Source organism: Rhipicephalus sanguineus, chromosome 11, assembly GCF_013339695.2.
Source record: "Rhipicephalus sanguineus isolate Rsan-2018 chromosome 11, BIME_Rsan_1.4, whole genome shotgun sequence".
Classification (NCBI taxonomy): domain Eukaryota; kingdom Metazoa; phylum Arthropoda; class Arachnida; order Ixodida; family Ixodidae; genus Rhipicephalus; species Rhipicephalus sanguineus.
The window spans coordinates 135,136,005-135,159,011 of NC_051186.1; the positions used below are offsets into that span (position 1 = coordinate 135,136,005).

Genomic DNA, 23,007 nt, shown 5'->3' on the forward strand with positions numbered 1-23,007 from the left:
TCGATACTCCTCGTCTGCAGCTTCTTTGACAGTGGCAAAGTCAGTGCTAACACGTGTTCCGTCACATGCAGGCTTACAAGGAACGCTGGTGAAAAGAGTGCCAACATTAGACTGTTTGCCTGCACTGGACTTTCGCCATTTCCGTTAAACTCAGTCTCCTCTAGTGCTGCGATCAACGGCTGAAAGAGGCTCACAAATGAAAGCACTGCATCGTGCTTCTCGGTCCAGCGCGTTTCGCATAGTCCCAAAAGGCGCTGCCTTGTAGGCTCAGGACAGCTCAAACTTATCACTTTTCGCAAAACGTGTGAGCGGCTAGAAGATTTACGGAAAAAGGCTGACGTCGCCTTCAGAGTCCCAAAACAGTTTCGAATGTCTGTGATGGAGCATGCTGCACACACAACTAGATAAAGGGAGTGACACGCGCAGTGAATACATAGAGTGCGGCTGGATATTTCTCACGGACAGCAGCTTGAACACCATTCGTTTTGTCGGCCATCGAACTTGCACCACCGTAGCCTTGACCACGGAGATGCTGCATGTTAATTCCCATTTCTATAAGGAGCCGTATGATGGTGTCGGCCAGGGCCCGGCCATTTGGTCGTGAATTGGCACAAAGCCTAAGAACACTTCTCCGATTCCGTTCGCATCCTTATTAAGGTACCTTGCACAAACAGTAAGCTGCTCGATACCCGCAACATCCGTCGTTTCATCAGCAAGTACGGAGAAGCAGCCTGCAGCGTTTACTTTTGCGACTAGGCTTTCCTTGATGATTGCAGCAGAATTTCCATAATGTGGTTTTGTACATATAAACTAAAATATGAGGCCTTATTTGGGCAACTTTCCAAATGCTTTTTTTTTATCTGTGTCGCCACAATCCGCGCGCATGCGAAGCAGCTCTTTGAAGTTGCCTGTATTTGTAGAGGAGGCTGTGCTTGAATCCATGGGACCACTGTCTCTATGTCCACGGAGAGCCACACCTTGCCACCCGCAAAAGAGAACTGTCTCAACAATAGGCTGTAACTTCCTTCGGATCTCTCTTATTTGAATTTGCCTGCCATGGTCCAGCTGATCAACAACACTGGGCACACATCCTGAGAAGGTTTGAAGAAAACTATCGGCTACCAGATGAGCGTCAGTGTGACATTTAGTGACTTCATGTGCACCGAAGACTTCGAGGGCGTGCTTCCACTTTTGAAATGGATTGGATACGAGGGCCTTAGTGCGCGCATGTTGGCCCTTGCCAATCTCACTTCTGCTAAAAAGGACACACACTCGGCAAAACGCGCCCTCTTGAAGCGCTGAGAAGCTAAGCCATCGGTACCTGTCCAAGTACTGCAGAATGGGCAAGTTGGTGCATTATGACAACGTATTGGTATAGCGCAGCTCAGTTTGAGCATAAAGAAAAGAGGCTTCAGCGAAGAAGGAAACACAGGCAACAGGATGAGCGCTAAACTTCCAACTTTTTGTTTATTGCATGACCCTACAGCACATTATATGGCTCACCTCACAGCACACGTGACGCTCATCCTGTTTAGCGCTCATCCTCATGAAGTTTAGCGCTCATCCTGTTGCCTGTGTTTCCTTCTTCGCTGAAGCCTCTTTTCTTTATGCTCAAACTGAGCTGCGCTATACCAATACGTTGTACCTGTCCAGCCAAGCCACGTAAACATTCGTTTCTGCTTAAAATCGTTCATAGACTTAAACATATAGCATGGCGGAGGAATCCAAGGAGAAGCTAGCAGTTGATGTTTTGTGTCATCATCCACTTTTGAGCCATCTGTGTAGAGCCCGATATCAAACTTGCTTCTGCTAACATTTTGAGGGTCATAAAAAGATAAATAATTAAATAAATGATAATCAGGCTGAAGCCCAATAAATCCCACCACCCGGGTCACGCCGCTGGTTGGTGGTGTATGAGAGCACGAAAAATTTCGGGGGGGGGCTGAAGCCCCATAAGCCCCCCCCTGGCTACGCCCCTGCCGAGCCGTCCTTCTTCCGGACGAGCACAACAGGTGACGACCAAGAACTGGACGATGGCCAAATGATGTCGCGTTTCAGCATGTCAGCGACGTTGTCCTCGATGACTTTACGCTCTGCAGAGGAGATGCAGTATGGTCGGCAGCGCACAATGGAATTGCCCTTGGTTTCGATGCGGTGCACGGCGACGGATGTACGACCCAGAAGCTTGGAGTGGATGTCAAAAGAAGCACTGTGTTTTCGAAGTAGTGCTAAGAGATCTTCCTTTTGCGTCGCAGGGAGATCAGGGTTGATGGTGGCTGTTAAAGCAGTGGTTGTCGCATGGTTTTAGATAGTATTAGGCGACGGTGGTGGATCTGTGTGAAGAGGCATCAGGGCAAGAGGTTCTGTGTCAGCAAAGCAGGCCACAACGCTACCTTGGGGCAGAACAAGTGGCGAAGATGTAGGGTTACGTGCAGTGACCAACGCTCTGCTATCATGAAACCTGACCAAGCTAGGCGCAATGACAATTCCTCAGGATATCCAGCGACCGCATGGAGCAAGAAACACATCACCATTAACGATGATATCGGACGTCAACATCAGAACATTCTCGTCGCCAGGTGGAATGGAACAATCGACCGCCGTGAGGAAACGCAGTTTGTGAACATCGTCATGAGATGAAAATTCCGTGTCCGTCATATGAACAACTCGCTGTTGACAAGATATCACGGCCGACGCTGAAGAGAGAAAGTCCCATCCCAAAATTAGTGTGTGCGTACATGACGGCAGGACGAGAAACTGAATGTGATGAAGTATGCCGTCGATGAAAACTCGCGCTGTGCACACACCAATAGGCCGAACAAGAACTGCATTGGCACACCGAAGGGGAGGTCCAGTATACGGGGTTTTTACCTTTCGCAAGCGAGAGCACAGTTCGATACTAATAACGGAAAGTGCTGCCCCCGTGTCTACCAATGCTTCAGTCCATACACCTTCAGCACATACTAACAGTACATTTGAGGGCCGCTGCGGAGGAGTTTGACTTAGCCCGAACAATGCAGCTTCCCCTCCCAAAGCTGCACAATTTAGTTTTCCGGGCGATGGCCCGGGGCCGAAGCAGCTGGTCGAAGGGGAGAAGAGGAGCGGTGCATGGGTGATGGAGAGCGGCGACGCGGAAAACGGGAAGCAGCGGCTCTGTTGAGGCTCTGCGAAGATGGAGAACGACGTTTGTAAGTTTGGTAGGGGTGAATGTATTGTGGAACCGGAGCAGGAAACTCGTCTCTTTCATGGTAGTCATAACCCCGTCTTTCATCCTGTTGACGGCGTCGGCAAAACCTGGAAATATTGCCATGGACTCCACAATAGTAGCATACTGGTCGAGGTGGGCGCCAGGCGTTGGGAGAGGGAAGCGACGCTCGTGGTGACAAAGCATTCACGGAACCGTGCATTGTGGGCGCATGGGGTGGTATCTGTTGAGAAGGCACTAGGGCCACAACCTGGGCGTAAGTTGGTGTTGGTACGTGGTCGTGCCTGGAAATTTCCGTACACCTCATGGCAACAAGTTCTTCTCGGACGATGTTGCGGAGGCTGCTGCCCGGAGATGTACGGAGCTCAAGAGGGTAAGACATAGCCTGTGCTTGGAGTTCCTCTCGTATGATGGAACGAATCAAGCTGCGCAGCTCGGTGTCATTGGTTGCGCTCAGATGAGATGTGTCAGGCTGCAAACGGAGCAGATGGAGCTCATCAAGGCGCTGACACGTGGCGACGATTTTCGAGATGGTAGTGGGGTTCTGCACTGCAAGGGCGTTGAATGCCGCAGCATTAATTCCTTTGAGCAGGTGGCGCACCCTGTCCGTCTCCGTCATTGAGCTGTTCACACGGCGACAAAGGGCGAGGACATCTTCTATGTAAGAAGTGTATGACTCGCCAGTTTGCTGGACACGCTCCGCTAATTTCTTTTTCGCGATGTCGGAGCAGATTGAAGGGTTCACGAAAATCTGTCACAGCTGGTGCTTAAATGAGGTCCAATCCATGAAGTCCAACTCGTGGTTGAAAAACCAAGTCTTGGCTACACCCGTCAGGTAGAAGGTGACACGAGTAAGTTTTGCAGGGTCGTCCCAGTGGTTGAGTGCACTGACGCGGTCGTACTGTTCCAGCCTATCTTCGACGTCGTCCCCACGAAGGCCAGCGAACACCTATGGATCCTTCTGAGGGGTGGTAACCAAGCAGGAAGGGGTTCCTGGCGGGGCAGGTGTCGTGGATGGTCCAGCGTTGGAGCTCTCGTCTTGTGACATTGCCGATGTCTGCGAGTTGAAATGGCAACCTGAACGGAGCTCCAGGGGTGTATTGAAGTGGAAGGCGTAGCGCCACCGATAGAGCCAGAGGACTGAGGAACCGTACAGCACAATCCACCACTTGTGAGACGACGTTCAAGCCGAAAGACTCTTCTTTATCTCGAGCCTGAGCCCCCCTACTCAGACCCAAGTGGTGATGATGAGTATTTACAGGTGAGATGATGAAACATATGAATAATGCTCACAATATTTTAGACCTTATGTTCATTCATTTTAACCCGGTTTTGAGCATTGGTAACCTTGTTATGGCCTGTTTTGAGCGCTTTATGCGAGTGTGATCGCGCCACATGAGATGCGTGGATGGACGACCAGCCGGGCCCGTAAAATCAATCATGGTTCGCCACGTGGTGGCACTTGCTTGCCAGCTCTACTGTTTACTCAGATTACACAGGCGTGGAACTGGCTTTAAATTGTTTTTTTATGTGAACATTCGTGGTCGGTGTCCATTTTAATTGTCCTCAAGAAAGAGAGATGTTCGAAGCTTACGTCATCAGCAAGACGGGGAGCAAATGCATCATAAACCCTTCTACTCAGATTCCTACAATATTCACTAGAGGGAACTCTGGCGCTAGTGTCTATGGGAGCTGCAAAGCATGGCGCTTCAGCCAGCATAGCAATGATGGGCAGTGCACGGATTTGTCTAAACTTTGTTCTTTCGGCTCCGTTTGGCTCCGTGTCGCCTGCTGTCACTTTGTCGCAAGACGAAGATCAGCAAACGTTGAGCAGTTCCACCTTGACCTTTTAGGATCACCAATTCAAATCGGGTCGCGAAGGTCACAACGATGTATTCTTTTATTGTAAACAAAACCCAAACACAACAATAAACAAAGCCACAAGTGCATTCGAAGCCCGCAGGTACGAAGATTAGGCAAATCCGTGTCCTACCCATCATTCCCATGGTGGCTGAACGATCGCAGCACCAGAGTTCCCTATGCTAAATATTGGGAAACTCTATGCTTCTACTGACTTACCTCAAAGTGAGATGATTAGTGCAGTGGGCGTTCGTGTATATCTGTTCTTGCTTATGCGTTGATTGTGTCGGAGCCACGTGGTCCTTTCATGGCTTTATATTTGCCTTCGACTTGAAGTAATGCGCAGTTGCTAGTGCGCCTCTTTCCTGTCTTCTAATGTTCCCAACTTTGTCACTTTGCGCTACAACCAAACTAAGCACCGCAGGATGGCAGAAACCTGTTACCGACGTTCATGCTACATTTAATAAACCGAGCTTTGCGCTTCACTGTGCAAAAGCATTTATGCTCACTGCCAGCGCACGACACGCTGGCAATTACGGAGCCGAGAAGAACGCCTGCACACCCAAACGTTAACATTGAACCTTCGGTTGGTGGTCTGTGCTTGTCTCTGTCTTTTTCGTCATCCTTGTTTTCGCTTGTGCTGTACACACAAAAGCACAGTACGACCTGCCAACCATAAGCCGCTAGCTTTTGAGACAAACAGCCACATTCCGTTGACCTGGCAGCGACTGCCGCTCATCCTCTGCTTATGGAGGCGCTAGATGACAGTTCCACGACTGCCCCCAACACGAAATGGCGGATGTATACTCGATGTTGCCGAAGCACGAATCATTATAAATATTTCCTATTACCAGCTGTACTAGCAAAACTTTGGTTTGGGCGAGCTGGTTCATCGTCGAATCTTTAGCGCTGCCCCAAACAAGTTCGACCAGCTGTACATTATTGTATAACGTGATCAGTCATTTTATTTTTCACGTGTGCGTAATTTATTACTATTCCACTCCACCCCTGCCTGGCATTGTTGGAACGCCCTATTTTCTAAATAAATAAATAAAAAATAAGTATTTAAAATAATAAATAAATAATAAACCACAGCATACTGCCTACGTTACCAAACGAAGTAGCTGTATCAGTCTTTGTACTTCAACTTTAACAATTGGGATGTCAGAGCTTGGCAAACCCCCCAATACGCCTTCGCAAAAACGATTATTATGCCGGCACGCACTCTCATCGTCCTCTTTTTCATCTTCTTCTTCACTACCGGAACACATGCACCCAGTGCACGATCTCCCGCTGTGCAGACATGTGCTGCGTGGGATGCAATAACTCTGATGGGCGAGAGAACGAGCACAGAGAAAGAGAAAAGAAGAGAGAAAGAAAGAGCTAGACAGAAATAGAAAGACAGAGAAAGAAATAGACAGAGAGATAAAGAGATAGAAAGAAACAGACACAAGAAAAGTATGAAATTAGGGGAATGGTGCGAGGGTGTCATTTTCTGTATGATACACAACTAATGAAACCGGCAGACAATTAAGCCAAGGAAAAGGGAAGCCAAATGCTTTGCTTGGCTTAATTGTTTGTTGGTTTCATTAGTTGTGTATCAGACACAAGAAAAGACAGGAAAAAACAGATCAAGACAGAAAGAGGGAAAGAGAGAGAAACTAAGAAAGAGAAAGAAAAAAAATAGAAAGAGGGAGAAAGAGAGAAAGAAATAGATAAAGACAGAAAAAATTAATAGAAAGAAACAGAGACAAGAAAAGAGAAAAAAAACGACGCAAAAAAAGAGAGGAAAAGAAAGAGAGGAAAAAAGAGAAACACGGCAAGCCGGCCAGCTCCGCTGCTGGCTCCAGCCATGCACCACTAATGCAAGCTGCGCCCGTTCTTTCGTTCCTTTTATAGTTCTCACTTAATTTCGCTTTTCCTGCTGCTTACATTTGTCACAAATCGGGCATCACACGTCATGCAGAGAGAATGTCACTTCATGTGGCCTAGAAATACTGTCCTACAAATCAGCAGGCAAGTCTAGTCTGTGAGTGCATGAGCAACAACAGCATGACAAGTACAATTTTAATTAATGCAATTTGGCAGCAGTTGAACGCACGCCTTATGAGACGTACTAGTAGTGCAGACTTTACTCACCCGCGGACCCTGTTTCATGAACACGAATGATTCCACTTGGTCCAGATCACCTGCGAAATAATGCAACATGAAAATGGCAGTGGCACCTTTGAAAACCTGTTCTTTCTTTCTTTGCACAATATTCAATTTATATGGATAGCACAAGACTGAGAAGCACAATGGAGATCTCTGCTATCTCGTACGCTTTTCACGTTAGCGAGTAACCAGAATACCGGATGCAATCTGTGCATGTGCATGCCTTTACGGAACGTAGACTTGCTATCGCGAAATGTAAATTACTCGCCGCATACGTTTTACATTTATGGCCTTATCTCGTGAATTCACATTGTTCGTGGCTACTCGCGAGATCCGCTTCACAGAGACTACAGTCGCCGAGTCAAGACGAGCCGAAGTGCGAGCGCCAGTTACGACTAGAGCACTGCACGGGCTCGGGCCTATCTGAAAAGCCGGGCCGGCTAAAGTAGTTTTCACGGCGGGCCCGGGCCGGGCATGGGCCTAAAGCTCTGGGATTAAGGTCGGGCCCAGGTTTGAGGTGGCACGCTCGGGTAGAGCCGAGCTTCGACTTTGCTTGGTTCTCAAGACTGTTCCACAGACGTTGTGCATACATACAGGGTGTCTTTTTTTTAGACAATACAGATCTTTTATAAAAATGCTATGACAGTCAGGCTCCCGTCGTTTTCGTCATTGAACTCCACGTCAAGGTGAAAATACTTTCCCGCAGCTAAAATGACGTTGATACGACTAATTAACAAAACTTGTTAATTAACTTTTTAATTATTGACTTGAGGGCAGGTGTTCAATTACAAAGTTGTAGTACGTGCCCATTTATGCTATACCTATTTTTTAGAAATCGCCCGGCGCGCACAAAGCGCGGCGGAACACCGGAATGACACGTGACAGGGAAGTGACGAAATTTGAATGAAGGCGCGCCAAAGCAGAATCTGGTGAGAAAAATCGGCAAGCATTCTGAAATACACTAGTAGACAGCTTAACGTTTGCGTGCAATGGGTGGTGCCTAAGGAAGAGGCTCTCAAAACTATTTCACCTGTCTGCAAGAAGAAGTGCTGCAGTGGCTGCCTCGGAGTTTTACGCTTCCCAGACAAAGAAAAGGTTGATGTCACGGCTCATGTACACAGTTCGAAAGAAACAGATAAGCACCAAACACTACGCCAAAAGTAAGCCAATGCATGCGCACAAGTGAGATGACTTGCAGTTTTCACGAAAACATACGGCCGTGGCGCGCCGTTAGGGAGAGATTCTTTGCAGTACGTTCCACATGGGTCTCCTTTGCGCATGCATGGCCACACCTGGCAACCATGGGCAGCACGCGCTGGCACCTGAAGTCCCTAGATTTTTCCCTGTTCTTTCGACTTTACTGGCACCCACCTCACGTAAACGCCTGGCCTTGGAAAATATGGGCGGTGCGCGCTAGCAGACGCCACACGCCAACAGCTATGAGGACCCAACTAAAATGTCACTCTACAACAGCTGAAATCAAGCTTAGAAGAATAGGAAAAGGGGACGAAGGCTCCCACGTGGGCACATTTGAAAGAAGTATTGGGCGTGCAGCTGCTACGATGGGCGATTATATGCGCTGCACGCAGGCATCCGCAGCAGCCCGCGACCCATGCATCTAGCTTCGTGAAAATATTAAGGGTCTGTGCTTGTGCTACTCCATTCCATCCGATACAGATGTTACTTCAGTACATTTTGAAGGTGAAAACTTCAGCGCTAATAGGACGGTACACGCGCACTGTGCCAGGGCTCGTCTCATCTCTTTGTAATTCGTCCTCGTTTGTGCTGAAGTTCTTACCTGCGAAGTAATGCAGCAACTAGGCCTATTAACGTGAGCGTTTGAACGGGTTGGTAATTCATCTAGAACATCATCTTGATGGCTTTCACCTTCCAGTCGTCTCAGGCAAATGCATAAGGGACCCTGAGTTTTTATTGTACTTCAGTACAGGCCATCTCATTGGCGCATCTTAGCACCTCCGTACGGTAAACGCCATAAGTACGGCAATATCTACCGCACGCAAATGTCAGTCGCTACTAACAAGTCCCGCAGGTGCCTTACATCTTCTTCAGGTGCTGTCGCCACTGCAGGCTCCACAGTGACCCACGCCGCAGGAAAAGTGGTGCGGAATCTGCTCTCAACAAGTGCTGAGCGTAGTCGCAGCAGCGGCAAAGCGGCACTACCCCTACGCTCAGTATATTCTAGGGACCGTACTACCGCACTACCACACGCCCGACATGCCTGTGCTCGGCCGCCCCAGAGAACATCTGGCCACGCTCGTAAGGTGCGTCTCTGTTGCTAGGCGACGGCCACGTATGCGCAAAGGAAACCCACGTGGAATGTACTGCAAAGAACCTCTCCCGCGCCGTCATTCAAATTTCATCACTCCGATGTGACGGGTAGTTCCGGTCTGGCGAAGCAGAATGGTCACACTTCGTGTGCACCTTGCACTATCAGTTTCGATTTCACCCATGAAATTCGATGACAAATCTTACGAACTACGTGCAACTTTTATGATTTCTAAAAAATAGGTATGCCATAATTTCGGCTGGTAGTGTGGTGGCACCTGTTGGAGCAGATACCAACCACTCCGCGAGCTTCGTCTTTGTTGCCAGACGGCGTGCTGCCGGGCACACTGGGCATCCGAGATTGCGCGCAACCTGTCAGCGCGCAATATCGGAAGCCATGACTGGGCGAAGCTTAAACCGTCGAGTGCACTCATGAAAGCACTGCGATCGCCGGCGATGCCAGCGTGTCTGTGAGTTGAGGGTGAAAGGCAGTGGTGAGGAGGAGGGTATAGATATAAGTGTCCGTAGCAGCCTTGGTACGCAGTGCATCGCTTAATTTCTGGTGCGAATGATTTCGGGATGCTCTTGCCTAAACGCTGACAAAACTTCAAAAAACCATTTCAGGGTCCCTTTAACGTGCACCTAAATCTAAGTACGCGGGCCTCAAGCATTTTCACCTCCATCGAAAATGCAGCGGCCGCCGCCGTGATTCGTTCCCGCAACCTGCGGGTCAGTAGTCGAGCACCATAACCACTATACAACCATGGCGGGTATCGGCAACAACACACACACACATATCGCGTGACCTACGTGACGCAGACAACCAGCAGACAGGTGCTATCACCTCACTTCTCTTTTGCAAAAAATTCTCGCACTGTCCTTCACTTCACTTCAGTGAGATGGCGTGCCGTTACAATTTGAATGGAAAACCTCATTAGTGGATCAAGGTCATTGGAATGCCACAGTACAAGCTGTCCGTGGCTGTCGTCTTTAAGTCTCTGAGGCAGCCGCATAAAGAGACTCCTAGGAATTTTTGACATGAAAGTGTTTCATGCCGGAGTCCACCAAGACTTCACTGATGTATTTGCATCACGGATATGACGTAAAATGTATACTTACAGAAGACAAAGAAAGAAACTAGAGGAAAAAGTTCCGTCGCTGGTAATCGAACCCATGACCCCTCGCTCCACAGCGCGCGGTGCTAAACGACTTGGCCACACAGCGTACATTCTTCAGCACACTAACGGCGAGCTATTTGTATACACCATTAACCATTGGCGGAACTCAGAACTCGATGGCACTTCAGCGTGTTCTTGTTATCACCAGCGAGATGGCGTGAAGGGCGCGCTTTAAAGGTCGTTGCCCCGCTCGTTGCGATGCGCGCACGCCACGAGTACATTGCCCCACGAGGCGTGGTGGCCTGTGCGCGTGCGCTTATCTCGTGATGGGGGTGGTTTGTATGTCTTTTGCGTTCACCACAAAGGTTGCGTTGAAGTTGTGTTATTCCGCATAAGATAGAACGTGTGTTAGTCGTGCTCTGACATCATACTATGCTTTGCATGTCGTTCCTAAGATAAGATGCACGTGCCTGTGGCTGGCTCTATGACGTCACTGTAATGCTCTCTGTTAGCTTATAAGACTTCCGCGTGTGTGCTGCGGGTAATTCCGTTGTATTGCAAGTTGCAATAAACATGTGTGTTGGCTAGTAGGCTCCCAAGTCATGAAGATATTACAGCAGTTACAGAGCGCACAAAGGTCACCTCTCTCGCTGCAGCGGCCGCGTTTGTGAAAGGAGCGCACTACTACAGTAAAACCCCGTTAATTCGGACTTCACGGGACCAGAGAGAATGTCCGAATTAACCGAGGGTTCGAATTATCGCGAGTACGATCAAAACACTAGAAAAATGTTTCCGCCACCACCAGACTTTTATTTCTTAAAGAAGTCGGTGATCGCGGTTTGCTTCGCGGAGGCAATGTGCAAGGAAATCACAATTTTGCTAAGTTCCTGAAGGTGGCTGTCCGCGCACACTGTGCCGCAAAGCGGCGGTCTAGCTGACGCAGCCAGGCTTGAAATATTTCGGCCGTCATCCAAGCCTTTCTATTAAAGCGATAGTCGACAGGCAGCTGCTTAATGTTCTTAAAACATCTTGGCTTCGCAGCCTTTCCTATCATCAGCAGCAGCAGCTACTCTGTTCCGGTCATGTTCGTAGCCAGAAGAACCGTCACCCGCTCTTTACTCCGTTTCCCGCCGACGCACGGGTCCCCCTTAAACATGATCGTCTTGTCAGCGCTGTCTCGTCAGTGTTGAAAATGTTGCACGGCTCGTACGTAGAAAGGCGTGCGGAAAGTCCGGAACGCCAGGCCTGCACAACGCTTCACCGCGCACGTTGCGGCACACCAGGGGTGCTATCGCGGAACGATGCCTTATGCCATATTCTATGCTATTCTTATCATCCACCACTCGTGGCTGGCTGATCGCGTTCATAACGCTATTAATAACGCGGACGGACCGTCGCCATGTTGCCTGTTGCTGATGACAGTAGCGATGCACTGCCTTTCATTGTGTATGTGCCTCCGAGATGCAAAGCTCGTTTTAAATCTCGAAGGCCATAATCCGACCTCGTTACCTCGTTTTAAATCTCTGAGGCCATAGTCCGATCTCGTTACCTCGTTTTAAATCTCGAAGGCCATGATCCGATCTCGAAGTTGTTCAGATGCGCCGTAGATTTCGGCTGCGAATCCGAATTATATCCGAACCGCGGCCGTGGCGGTATCCGCTGCTGCTTCCCCGTCTCGACCCGACCTCGGTCGGGAGTTCGAATTAACCGAAGCGCGGTCGAATCTGTCCGAATTAATGAGAGTTCTCAGCCATAGAACAATGCACATTTTGGACGGGACCAGACGGCGCGTCCGAATTAACCGAAATTCCGAATTAACGGGGGTCGAATTAACGAGATTTTACTGTATAACACAAAAAAGTAACAACAGTGACAGTTGTTAGTTCGCGCTCGTCCTGAGTATACTTGTGCATTTGTTTTGTGCGTCCTTCTTTCTGTCTGACGGTGCTATAGCTGGCAAACACCAATAGACATTGTACAAACTCATACATCGATGCACAATAAATGCTCCACAGCCTCTGTGAAGATATGTTTCCCTTTCGTGTTTTACCAATTCCTATGACTGAGGGATCAGCCATGTTTTTTTATGTGTCCTAGTCACCCACTAAACTTCCTTTGCTTGATGTTATTGCTGCTAATCAAAAGCTTACCTTCAAAGTGCTCGCGCAGGTACATCAGGCAAAGCTCTGCAGGAATGCTGTCGAAGCCGCAAGCGCCCAGCACCACGATGCCCTTTTCACGAGCCTCGTCGTAGAACTCCAGCTGCATCCGCTCAAGGTACTGGGAAAAAATACATTTGCTGATCTGCTTCAAGAAATTCTTCACCAAATCTCAACTGCGGTGCAGAAAACAATCCGTTGTGTTTATTGACAAAGATGCTCATCTATCTCATTTGCTCATAACTGTAAGCCAAGTTTCCTTCAATTATCAATAAAAAAATTTCGGCATATAAGTTGCTTAATTTCTTGACGCACCGTGAACAGCTTCTTCACTATTTAACGAATCCGATTACAATATACCACAAAACAAGCTTTCCGAGACTTTGACGTTGACACTAAAATAACTGCATTCTTCACGTGAATGTTAAGCTTTTGAATCAAACATTGTCGATGCTTCTTAACGATGGTATCCCGTTAGTAACAAAATTAGTCTATCGCAGGTGGCAAGAGAGTACCTTTAACTGCAAACATCTGCCTTGCTTTTCAGTGTTGTCCATAAACATGATATGACAGTGCAAACAAAGAAGACAAAAGGCAGGAAATACAAAATAGTGCCAACTCACAACTAATAATGTTAGAATGCACCCACATGCATAAAATGGCACCACATCTTATGAAATCGATGACACTTTCATGAGGAAGGGGGGGGGTAGCAGAGTAAGAGTAAAGTGGGAGGAACTGCGAAAGGGAGTGCGAGGCTGGATACGGGCATTGTTGCTCGCTAAAAATCGCGCATGCACTTGACGAAGGCCTCAGATTACTGGGAGCAGGTGTCAGACAAGAAGTCAGATTAAAAATAATCGGTGCACTCAACTATAAGTAAATATGCCAAACTAGAGAATGCATACCACCGTATTGAAGGCAAGCTCTCAAAGACCTCCTGTGAGATGTACCCAGCAGACAAAGGTAACACGACAGTCGTTCAGTACAGGCGGGATTATGAACGGAAAATCTCTATTTTACTCTACAGTGAAGAAAAATGACACCCAATCCTCCCTTGAATACCTTCGGAACAACGTCGGTCTTGCCTTTGAGGTATTCCACAAACCCCCTGAGCTCCGGGTCTGATTGTTGTCGCTCAGCGAAGTCGTCGGCACTCCTTTTCTGTTGTGGAATAGTTGGCTTCCGCCTTGGATAGCGACCGGCTAGCATAACTGATAACACTTTCCAGTCTGTCAGTCCTCTGCACAAGGATGGTGCCGAGTCCTATGCTGCTTGCATCGGTGTGGATTTCCGTATTGGCGTATTCGTCGAAATGCACGAGTATTGGAGGTGTCTGCAGGCGTTGTTTCAGTTCCTGAAATGCCTCGACTTGCGCCGTTCTCCACTTGAATTGCACGTCGGTCTTCCCGAGGTAAGTTAGTGGCTCAGCGATCCGTGAAAATTCCTTGACGAAGCGTCTGTAATAGGCGCACAAGCCGAGAAATCGGCGTACGGCCTTCTTGTTGGTGGGCGGTGGAAAGGCAGCGATGGCAGCTGTTTTCCGCGGATCTGGGCGCACTACAGACTTGCTGATAACGTGACCCAAAAACAAGAGCTGCTCGTACGCGAAACGGCACTTTTCTGGCTACAGGGTGAGCCCGGAGGTTCTGAATCCTTGAAGTAAAGCTTCAAGGCACCAGATGTGTTCGTCAAAGTTTCAGGTAAACACAACGGCATCGTCCAAGTACATGAGGCATGTCTGCCACTTCAAGCCGGCCAGTACAGCATCCATAACGTGTAGGAAAGCCGCAGGTGCGGAGCAAAAACCAAAGGGCATGACCTTGAACTCGAAGAGGCCGTCTGGTGTTATAAAAGAACTTTTTTCGGTCTCTCTCGTCTACTTCTATTTGCCAGTAGGCGGCCTTGAGGTCTATTGACGAGAAATACTTCGGGGGTCGTCTGTCCGTGGAAGACGATACACATCTTTCTTCGTTATTTTGTTCAGGCGACAATAATCGATGCAGAAACGTAGTGTTCCATCCTTCTCCACTAGCACTACGGGAGACGCCCACGGAGTCTTGGACGGCTGGATGATGCTGTCACGTAGCATTTCATCGACTTGTTTCTTAACGGTCTTGCACTCATGTATCTAAACTCTGCACGGGCTCTGACGGAGCAGATGGGCATAGTCTTCGGTTATAATGCAGTACCTGGCAACCGGGCTTTGTCAAATTCATGATGGTGACGAGAAGCACCTTGTATTGTCGGAGCAGGACTTTGATCTGTTCTCTCCTGTACGGGGGAACCTTTGGGTTGTGAAAAGCGGGTTCAGCCACTTGCGTCGTCGCAATAAGTTAGGCAATATCTGTGAGAGCAACAGCATTGCTGGCTTGCACAATTTCTTCGATAAAGGCAACTGCCGTTCCTTTAACAATATCTGTGAGAGCGACAGCATTGCTGGCTTGCACAATTTCTTCGATAAAGGCAACTGCCGTTCCTTTGTTGACGTGCTTGTACTCATTGCTGAAATTTGTGAGCAACACTTCTGCTTTCTTTCCTCGAAGCTCGGCTATTCCTCTTGCTACACAAGTGTCACGCCTGACCAACAGGTGCTGCTGGCCCTCGATGATGCCTTCCAAGTCTGTGGTTTTTTCAGTGCCAACGGAAATGATGACGCTGCAGAGGCGGAACAGTGACCTGCTCTTCAAGCACATTGGTGGTGGCTCTCACTCTGCAGACCCCAGCCAATGTTATCAGGTGGCCTCCAGCGATTTGGATTTCGGGGCCTTCCCAAGGAGTCTTAACTTTCTTCAATTTCGCGGCGAACTGTTCACTGACGACAGAATGGTCGGCTCAAGTGTCGACGAAAGCGGTGACGCTGTGGCCGTCGATTAGTAGTACGTCGAGGTCACTAGCCCGTCGTCTTGCGTTGCAGTTGAGTCGCGGCGTCGTGTCACGGCTAGGTCGGCTTGTTCAGCTGCTTCTACGTGGTCTCGTCAGGTCTTCTTCCGGCCGCGAAGTTTCGTCGTAGGAGCTCCGCTCTGCTTGTGGCGCGTTATTAAGATTTCGTCGTCGCGTCACAGAGGATCTCCGGTATTTCGTCGTACAGGAAGCGTACCTCCATCGGTTGCTGCCATTATAATTGCTTTTAAAGGAGTCCTGACACAAAAATTTTCGCCCCGAGTTTTTTTACTGCAGTGTGTCGTTGGGGGCCTGTTGTTCATAACACGGCACATCGTTTGCTGCAGTGTGCGACAGATGATTAATTACAAGCTCCTCAATACCGACGCAGCCTCAGTTTCGATTTCACAGAGCTCCAAAAACGACAAGCCGCCGGGTGCAACTATCACCACCTAGCGAGTGCAACGCTCGGTCACGTGAGCACACAGAACAGTGACGCATATCCACGCGGTCTGTCGTCGTCGGGCTCATCGTCGTCTGATGGCGTCGATTTTCTTGCGGCGGGGATGGAAGGAACTTTCGACGTGGCGAATCACTTCAGGTTTGACCCGCTGGAGAGGAGCGATTCGTCGGGAAGCGCATCAAAACAGAAATGGCGGCTATGACGTCATTATAACTTGTACCGGCTACAACGGTTACGTAGGGGAAGTAGGGGGGTCACCTCGGGTCACCTCCGAGGGTGTCAATGCACTAGGTACGACCTATAATGCTGGATCGCGCTCGCGAACTTCAAAATTCATATAAAATACCTTCCAAGCTCTATTCGCTGTCGATATTTTGCAGATGGTACACGCACGTACACGGGAATCGATACAGCAGGCTATCTCAGCCGCGAAATTTTGTGTCAGTACCCCTTTAAGGCGTGAGAAAACACAATCACAAGAAAGGACACGGGACAGAGCGCCACTAAAAAACTGGCCGCGTATCTGCGTACTTCACTGCAAATGTCGTCGAAAGACGATAGTCTTCTGCCGGCCGTACTACGAGTCCTGGTCTCATCCGCGGCCACCCGTGATGCTGTTCTCGTACCAATTTTTTCATCAAGCGGCTATTTAAGCGCCTCCTCTATGTTGAATTGGCCGCATCTGGCTGGCACTGATAAAATAGAGGAGGCGCTACGTGAGATATGGACGCCATCTGGCAGTGGCGTCGGAAACATGAGCTTGTGCAGAACCCAGGGCCACTGCCAGGTGGCAGCACCATATCGTCGGCAGAGGGCTTTTTCGTGCATAGCGTCGCATTTTCAGCACAACCTAAGAAACACTAGGGTCATTAGAATTACATATCTATGTGTTTTCTAGTAAAGGAACACACCACCTAATACTTATGCATTGATTTCGTGCCTCAGATATGCGTAATATTTGCTTTTTGATCGACAATGTTCACATGTATGAACACAGCTACCAGTTCAAGACGGCTGGGCGTTCAGCAAGTGCTTAAACTTTGGCCGGGTGGCTCAGTTGTGTGACAGACAGAAAGAAAGAAAGAAAGAAAGAAAGAAAGAAAGAAAGAAAGAAAGAAAGAACACCAGACAGAGACAGACAGACCAAAATTTCTACGTTCAAGTATCCCAAGATACTCATGCTCAATAAACTTTTTCTCGGATTTATACAATACTACGAAAGTGTCACTAACGCACATGTGACCTTTTTCGCCGATACAGAACGCTTCCATCAATTCTATGGCTGTTTTATCTTTGCTTCTGGCGATAACCCGCACGTCAGAAATGCGTGGTCCACAAGAGCTTGAAGGCCAATTCCTAATATGCATAGGCAAATTTTGGCCCTCTTTATTTTGCTAAACATTTCGTTCACGCGCCCCGATTCACTCATTTAAACATCGACCGGTTTGTCCTATGTAGGAACAGCCGCATGTAAGAGGGATCTCATGGACTACCCCTTCGGCACATCTCGTGTACGATAGCCCATGCTGAGTGCCACATCCACTTAAGTTCTTTATTTCTTTTTCTATTTGAGAGTAAAGCCCTCCGAGTTTCCTAGGAGCTGAAAAGACGAGCGGAACACCATATCTGCTCGTAACCTTCTTCGGGTTATGGCCCAGCTTGTGCACATACGGCACGGCCACTGGTCTGACATCTTTACGAGGGACCTCAGCTACAGCACTAGGAGCCCTTTTCTTCATTTTTGTAAGCTTTCAGCGACACCAGTGACACCGTGTTTTCTGCGCACGAGCTGAGAAGGATACATATTGCCACACACGCTCCTTTCTTAGTATGTTTTATGTTACCAGCCCATTGCATGTGTAGCTGCTGTCATGCACAAATCGCACCAGAATGTCTGGGAACATTCGAGATTATTTGAGGATCGTCTGTTATGATTGAGCGCGCAGCCGCGAACAGATGAGTTCATTCTCAAACTAACGCGGCACCAGCGATAAGGCTCGAATGTTCGATGCCGCATGTATAAATGCCGAGACGCCTTGCCGCGGTTCAGTTGTATCGACGGCCGATGCTCTGTTCGCCGCTATCACTGCACAGTGTGTATTGCTGTAGTTTGACTTTCCGTTTCCCGGCCACACGTCCAGACAATTAAAGAGTACGTTTCATCTTGGACACGCCGACTGCTGCCTTCGTCGACGTCATGACCCCGTGACAATATCTACAAGGTTGGTCAAAAGTTCCCAGGCCGCAACCCCCAGCTGAGGAGCAGTAGCTCGTTGCTATCGGGGCGTTGTTATCGCAATCACTCTTTGGCCCAGCACGCTGTCGTCGAGCTTGTGCGTGGAGGGTGGTGTGTCTCCCTCTCCCTTTTTTGCTCTCATTCATAAGAAATTGAGGAACAAACATGGTGCGTCATATTCCTTCACTGTTCGCTCTTCGAATTGTATACTACTGTGCAGCGCTGCTTATTTCACTAAGATGTTCCAGCCAGCCCCAACACAAGCGCTTCACAGTACATTTCGGGCTCCGATCATGTTCGTCAGCAGCGAATTGCGAATTGACCTGTGCAGACGGCTGAGAGAGCCATTGCAGTGCCAATGGAAAGTTAAACGCACGATATTGTTCTCCAGGAAGCCGAAAACTACGGTAATGTATACGGTGTCTAGATAAATGTTGCCGCAAGCATGATGCGTTCATCAGTTTTCCAGAAGACTGCCGCCTCGCTACACGCTGCACGGTAGTAAAATATCGAAGAGCGGACAGTAAGGGAACATGCCGCACCAAGTTTATTTCTCACTTTCTTATCAAGGAGAGCAAGAAAGGGAGAAGGATGCATACACCTCTCCACGCACACGCTCGACGCCAGCGTGCGCCAAGGCGTGATTGCGATGGCTGCGTCCCGATAGCAGCGAGCCACTGCTCCTTGGCTGGGCGTTGCAGCCTGGTAACTTTTAACCACCCCTGTACGTGTATTTCTGCAAATAAATCAGTTGTTAGTGGTGCTCTGTCCCGTGTCCTTTTAGATGCGAAGTAGCTTATGGTCGGGGCTATGTCACTCCCTCCCTCTGCCGTGCGGTGTCCACACCCCCACTGCGCATGCGCATCCTCCTCCCCCTCCTCTCCTTGTCTCCTCTCCTCTCCGACTCTGATTGTGTCACGCGTGATTCGCAGTCTGTGTCAACCCAGCAACAGCGAGAATAGGCTTTGGAAATGTTCCCACGATATCCTTTAAAGGAGCACTGACATCAAATTTACGCATGTCAAGATTTTTGCATCCATGAGTAGTTATCAACCCCCTAGTAGCGATTCGCGACCCAAAATGCCACTGAGGGACGAATAACTCTCTGTTTTATTGATTTAGATCACCGGTATCTAGCACAATTCAAAACGGCCGGCAAACACGCCATTTTTTAGCACCAGCAGCGCCACCTCCAGACCGCGCCCGAGCTGACCACTTGTCTACAGAAAGGAGTAACGTGAAGCTCAGCTGCTCAACTAACATTTCGTCTACTAGGCGCACACGTTCAGTCATGCCTTGTCACGAGCATCGCCGTCAAAAATGTCGACTAGTGTTGAAGATGACATTCTGGAACTTAGAATCGCCGCGATTCGCGACGTCGCGAATCATTTTCGCTTCGACGCTTGACAAAACAGCGATTCAGAAATGGACGCCGTTCCAAGCAGCAACGAGGAGGTGCCCAGGGACGCACGCTTGGGCCATGCTCGCTGGTGTGTCTCAGTGAGCTATATTATGGAATTTTAGTGTGCACGCCATTCTGGTATACATAATGGGGTCTATAGAATATCGGTATAGCGAATGCATACCAGAGGAGAAATAGAATACGTTAGGTTTCTACAATAGCAATTCTGTGCTTGCAAAGTTCTTCTTTGCGCCGCCAGATGGCCCCACCTATCCGGCGTCTCACGGTTACTGCTGCAGTAACCCGGTGTTACGCTAGCGCAATGAATCCTACGGACGAACTAAAATTCACTATTAACGCTACCTGCGTGTTACTTGTTGACATTTATCTATATGCTACTCCACTTTCATAGCTTGTCGTCGTGTCGGCGTGTACCTCACGTGTAATGAAACGACACACTCATTCTGCTTTTTCTGCGCTTCCAACAACACACTTCCCCGACATGCTGAATGACGAACACACGTCGAATCGTGCTCTTTCCTTTCGCCTGTCTTTTCTTGGTGGTTCGCGTCTTGTAATTTCATGAAATCATTCAAAGTGGCGCGACGAAGATCAGGCATGAAGAGTGAAAGCGTTTCCAGGCGTCGGCGCCATGATAAAAATACTCGAATCGTTGACGTCCTCGCTACTAGTGCATCGTCACTCCGGATGGTATGCACCACACCGAACACGTCACAGTAGTGTCGATGTCGCAGGATGATGAAAGCCCCTTTGAGCTTTCACACACTCTTTGCCCTCGAAATAAAATAACGTCCAGGTGATGGACGCCATTCAAACTTGGTCAAAAATACTTATGCATACCGAACAATCGAATGAAGGACACATCTCGAGCTTGAAATTTTATGTCAGTGCCCCTTTAAGGAGCTTGTGTCACAGAAAATCCCGACAGACGCAAAGAATACAAAAGTCACGGTTTCATCCGAAATCGAACCCAGGCATTCAGCGGGGGCAGTCGAGTATCCTACTATATAGGGCCACACCTGTGCTTAAAACTACTTTGTAAAAAGACCCTATACAGACGTCATGTCAGGGCGACGTCAATTGTGGTTGCGGTGTTGGCTAACCACTTTGATAATGTGTTAAGCATTTCATATGTACTCCTATCCCTCAGCAAGCTAACGTCAAGTGTTGCTCGACCCCGCAGAAATACGCCAACCACCGCTACTATGATACCTACCTCACCGCCCCGTAACGTGCACTTCGTTTCGATAAAACTGATGTGTGTGCTCCAACACAAGCACCGATTTTACATAGGATCATGAGATACCCTTCAAGTGTCACTGAAGTAGGTGTATCTGGTAAGCCCTCGATATGCCCACATTTAGCCAATTTACAAGAAGACATTGATCCACATCGTAACGCTTGGCTCAAGGCAAAAAAAAAAAAAAAAACATCTGCTGCATATACAGCTGCAGAAGGACATGAGAAAGAAACATCTGCTTCTTCCTAATGCCCCGTGAACTTGCTGGCTTTTCTTCAAGTAACACAATCAGCTATTCGCTGAATGCTTCGCATGAAATCGATTCTCACAATGCGTGAGGTCTGCTGAAATTTTTTCGGTAACACCTACAACACCGGTTTTAAGTACCGTAGCAATATTTATGACAGCACTGCCATGCAAACCATATTTACAAACAGCAAGACATAAGCAATTAATCTGACAAGAGATGAAAGTGCACAAAAAGAACAGCTGCTCCTTCCTCTCCACGGGCAATAGCGAAAACATTCTGCAGCTATACATTTCGAGTGCTCTATAAACTGGGTATGTCAAACGCCGAAATTCTCATGTCCTACAAATACTTAGTATTTCGCACCCAACCGATCATAACCTTGCTCACTTATTTTAGTGTTAAACGACCAAGATCAGATAAAGGTTCTAGGGCCAACGTTCAGCGAAAAAAAAAAAAAAAGCAGCTTACCTGCGGTTCTCCACTGACATCAATGTGATGGGTGCCACTGTCAACGCAAGCCTTCACCACCTGGCGTCCAAAGAAGCGGTACTGCGGCGAATGAAAATGGAAACGGCTGAAGACCCATTACAAATACTTTCATCACACATTCTAAGAAACAAAATCTGCCAAGCTAAAAACGAGTTTGAGCGCTTTAGAGTTTAAAAAGCAGTATTTGTGCCTTAGTCTATACAATATCTTTATTTCGAAGTAACGTTTGTTCGTGTTGCATTAATATTTCTAGGCCACATTCTTTTCAGTGAATCGCCAAAATTTCCTTATTTTTCTATCACACAATGATTGTGTGTAAAACTCATTAATGCCATATCTTCGCTTGTGTTTTTTTTTTACTGTATCTCCTTTGGACAGACATGGCCACAGAAGTAGTCCATACAACGAATGAAGTTTCTGGGAATAGCAGCAGGCTTTTGTTGTTCTACATGCAACACACATTCCTGGCTTTCTGAAGGAACTCAACTGCAGAACCAGCAAAACGAAATGTTCCATGAAAATTAATGCCAGTGATAACTTGGAGCTCTCAACACAGATCACTAAAGCTTTGCCGATCTGATTATTCGCTTGCGGCGAAGCAATCTCCAATAAACTACAATTCCGGCAATCATAAAGGAGGTAGTTCTCACTGCCACTGCTAAACTCGAAGTCGCCATTTTTCAAACCCAGTATACAATCGTACTGCATGTAGGCGAGTGTGACCACAAAAAAAAAAAAAAATTACAGCATATCCATGGGTGAATGATGAAGAGCTTGGACGAAGCTCCTGAAGCAATCATGGTTACACCGTGAAATGTTCAGTGGTTTCGCCCAGCAGTAATCAAAGCGATACGCCGCTTTGATTACTGCACGCCATCTAGCATGCAGGGTGCCGCTGCTTTTATTCCCTTTTTTTTTCTTTTTTTTTTCCCACACATATTGCACACATTTCTATGGGACAGCGCCATCTAGTATACCGTCACCCAACTGCAGTTTGCATGCATCTCTATGGGACAGCGCCATCTACTGAATGATACGGGAGACGCGACGGCAGGGACAAGCTGCATGGAGCGACGACCGACCAGGTGATGCTATAAGGAGCTTCGCCCCTAAAAAAAAACTGGATTTCTCAGAACGCCATCTGGTGGTGCAGCATATATGCTAGAAATTATGTTTGTAGCAATGGATAGACAAAATGGATTCACTGGACGAGCCACACGCGTGATTGGCACACCCTCAAC

The 23,007-nt window shown here is 48.2% G+C and overlaps 1 protein-coding gene across 1 annotated transcript in view; it reads right to left on the minus strand.

Moving 5' to 3' along the window:
• The window catches only part of LOC119374614 (saccharopine dehydrogenase-like oxidoreductase), a 199,011-nt gene that overhangs the window by 83,446 nt on the left and 92,558 nt on the right, over positions 1–23,007 (minus strand). Inside the window, exons 3-5 of the mRNA XM_037644780.2 lie at positions 21,746–21,826; positions 12,774–12,903; positions 7,205–7,254 (exon numbers count right to left, since the gene is read on the minus strand). Coding sequence (XP_037500708.1) covers positions 7,205–7,254; positions 12,774–12,903; positions 21,746–21,826 — 261 coding nt within the window. The remainder of the gene's footprint in view (positions 1–7,204; positions 7,255–12,773; positions 12,904–21,745; positions 21,827–23,007) is intronic.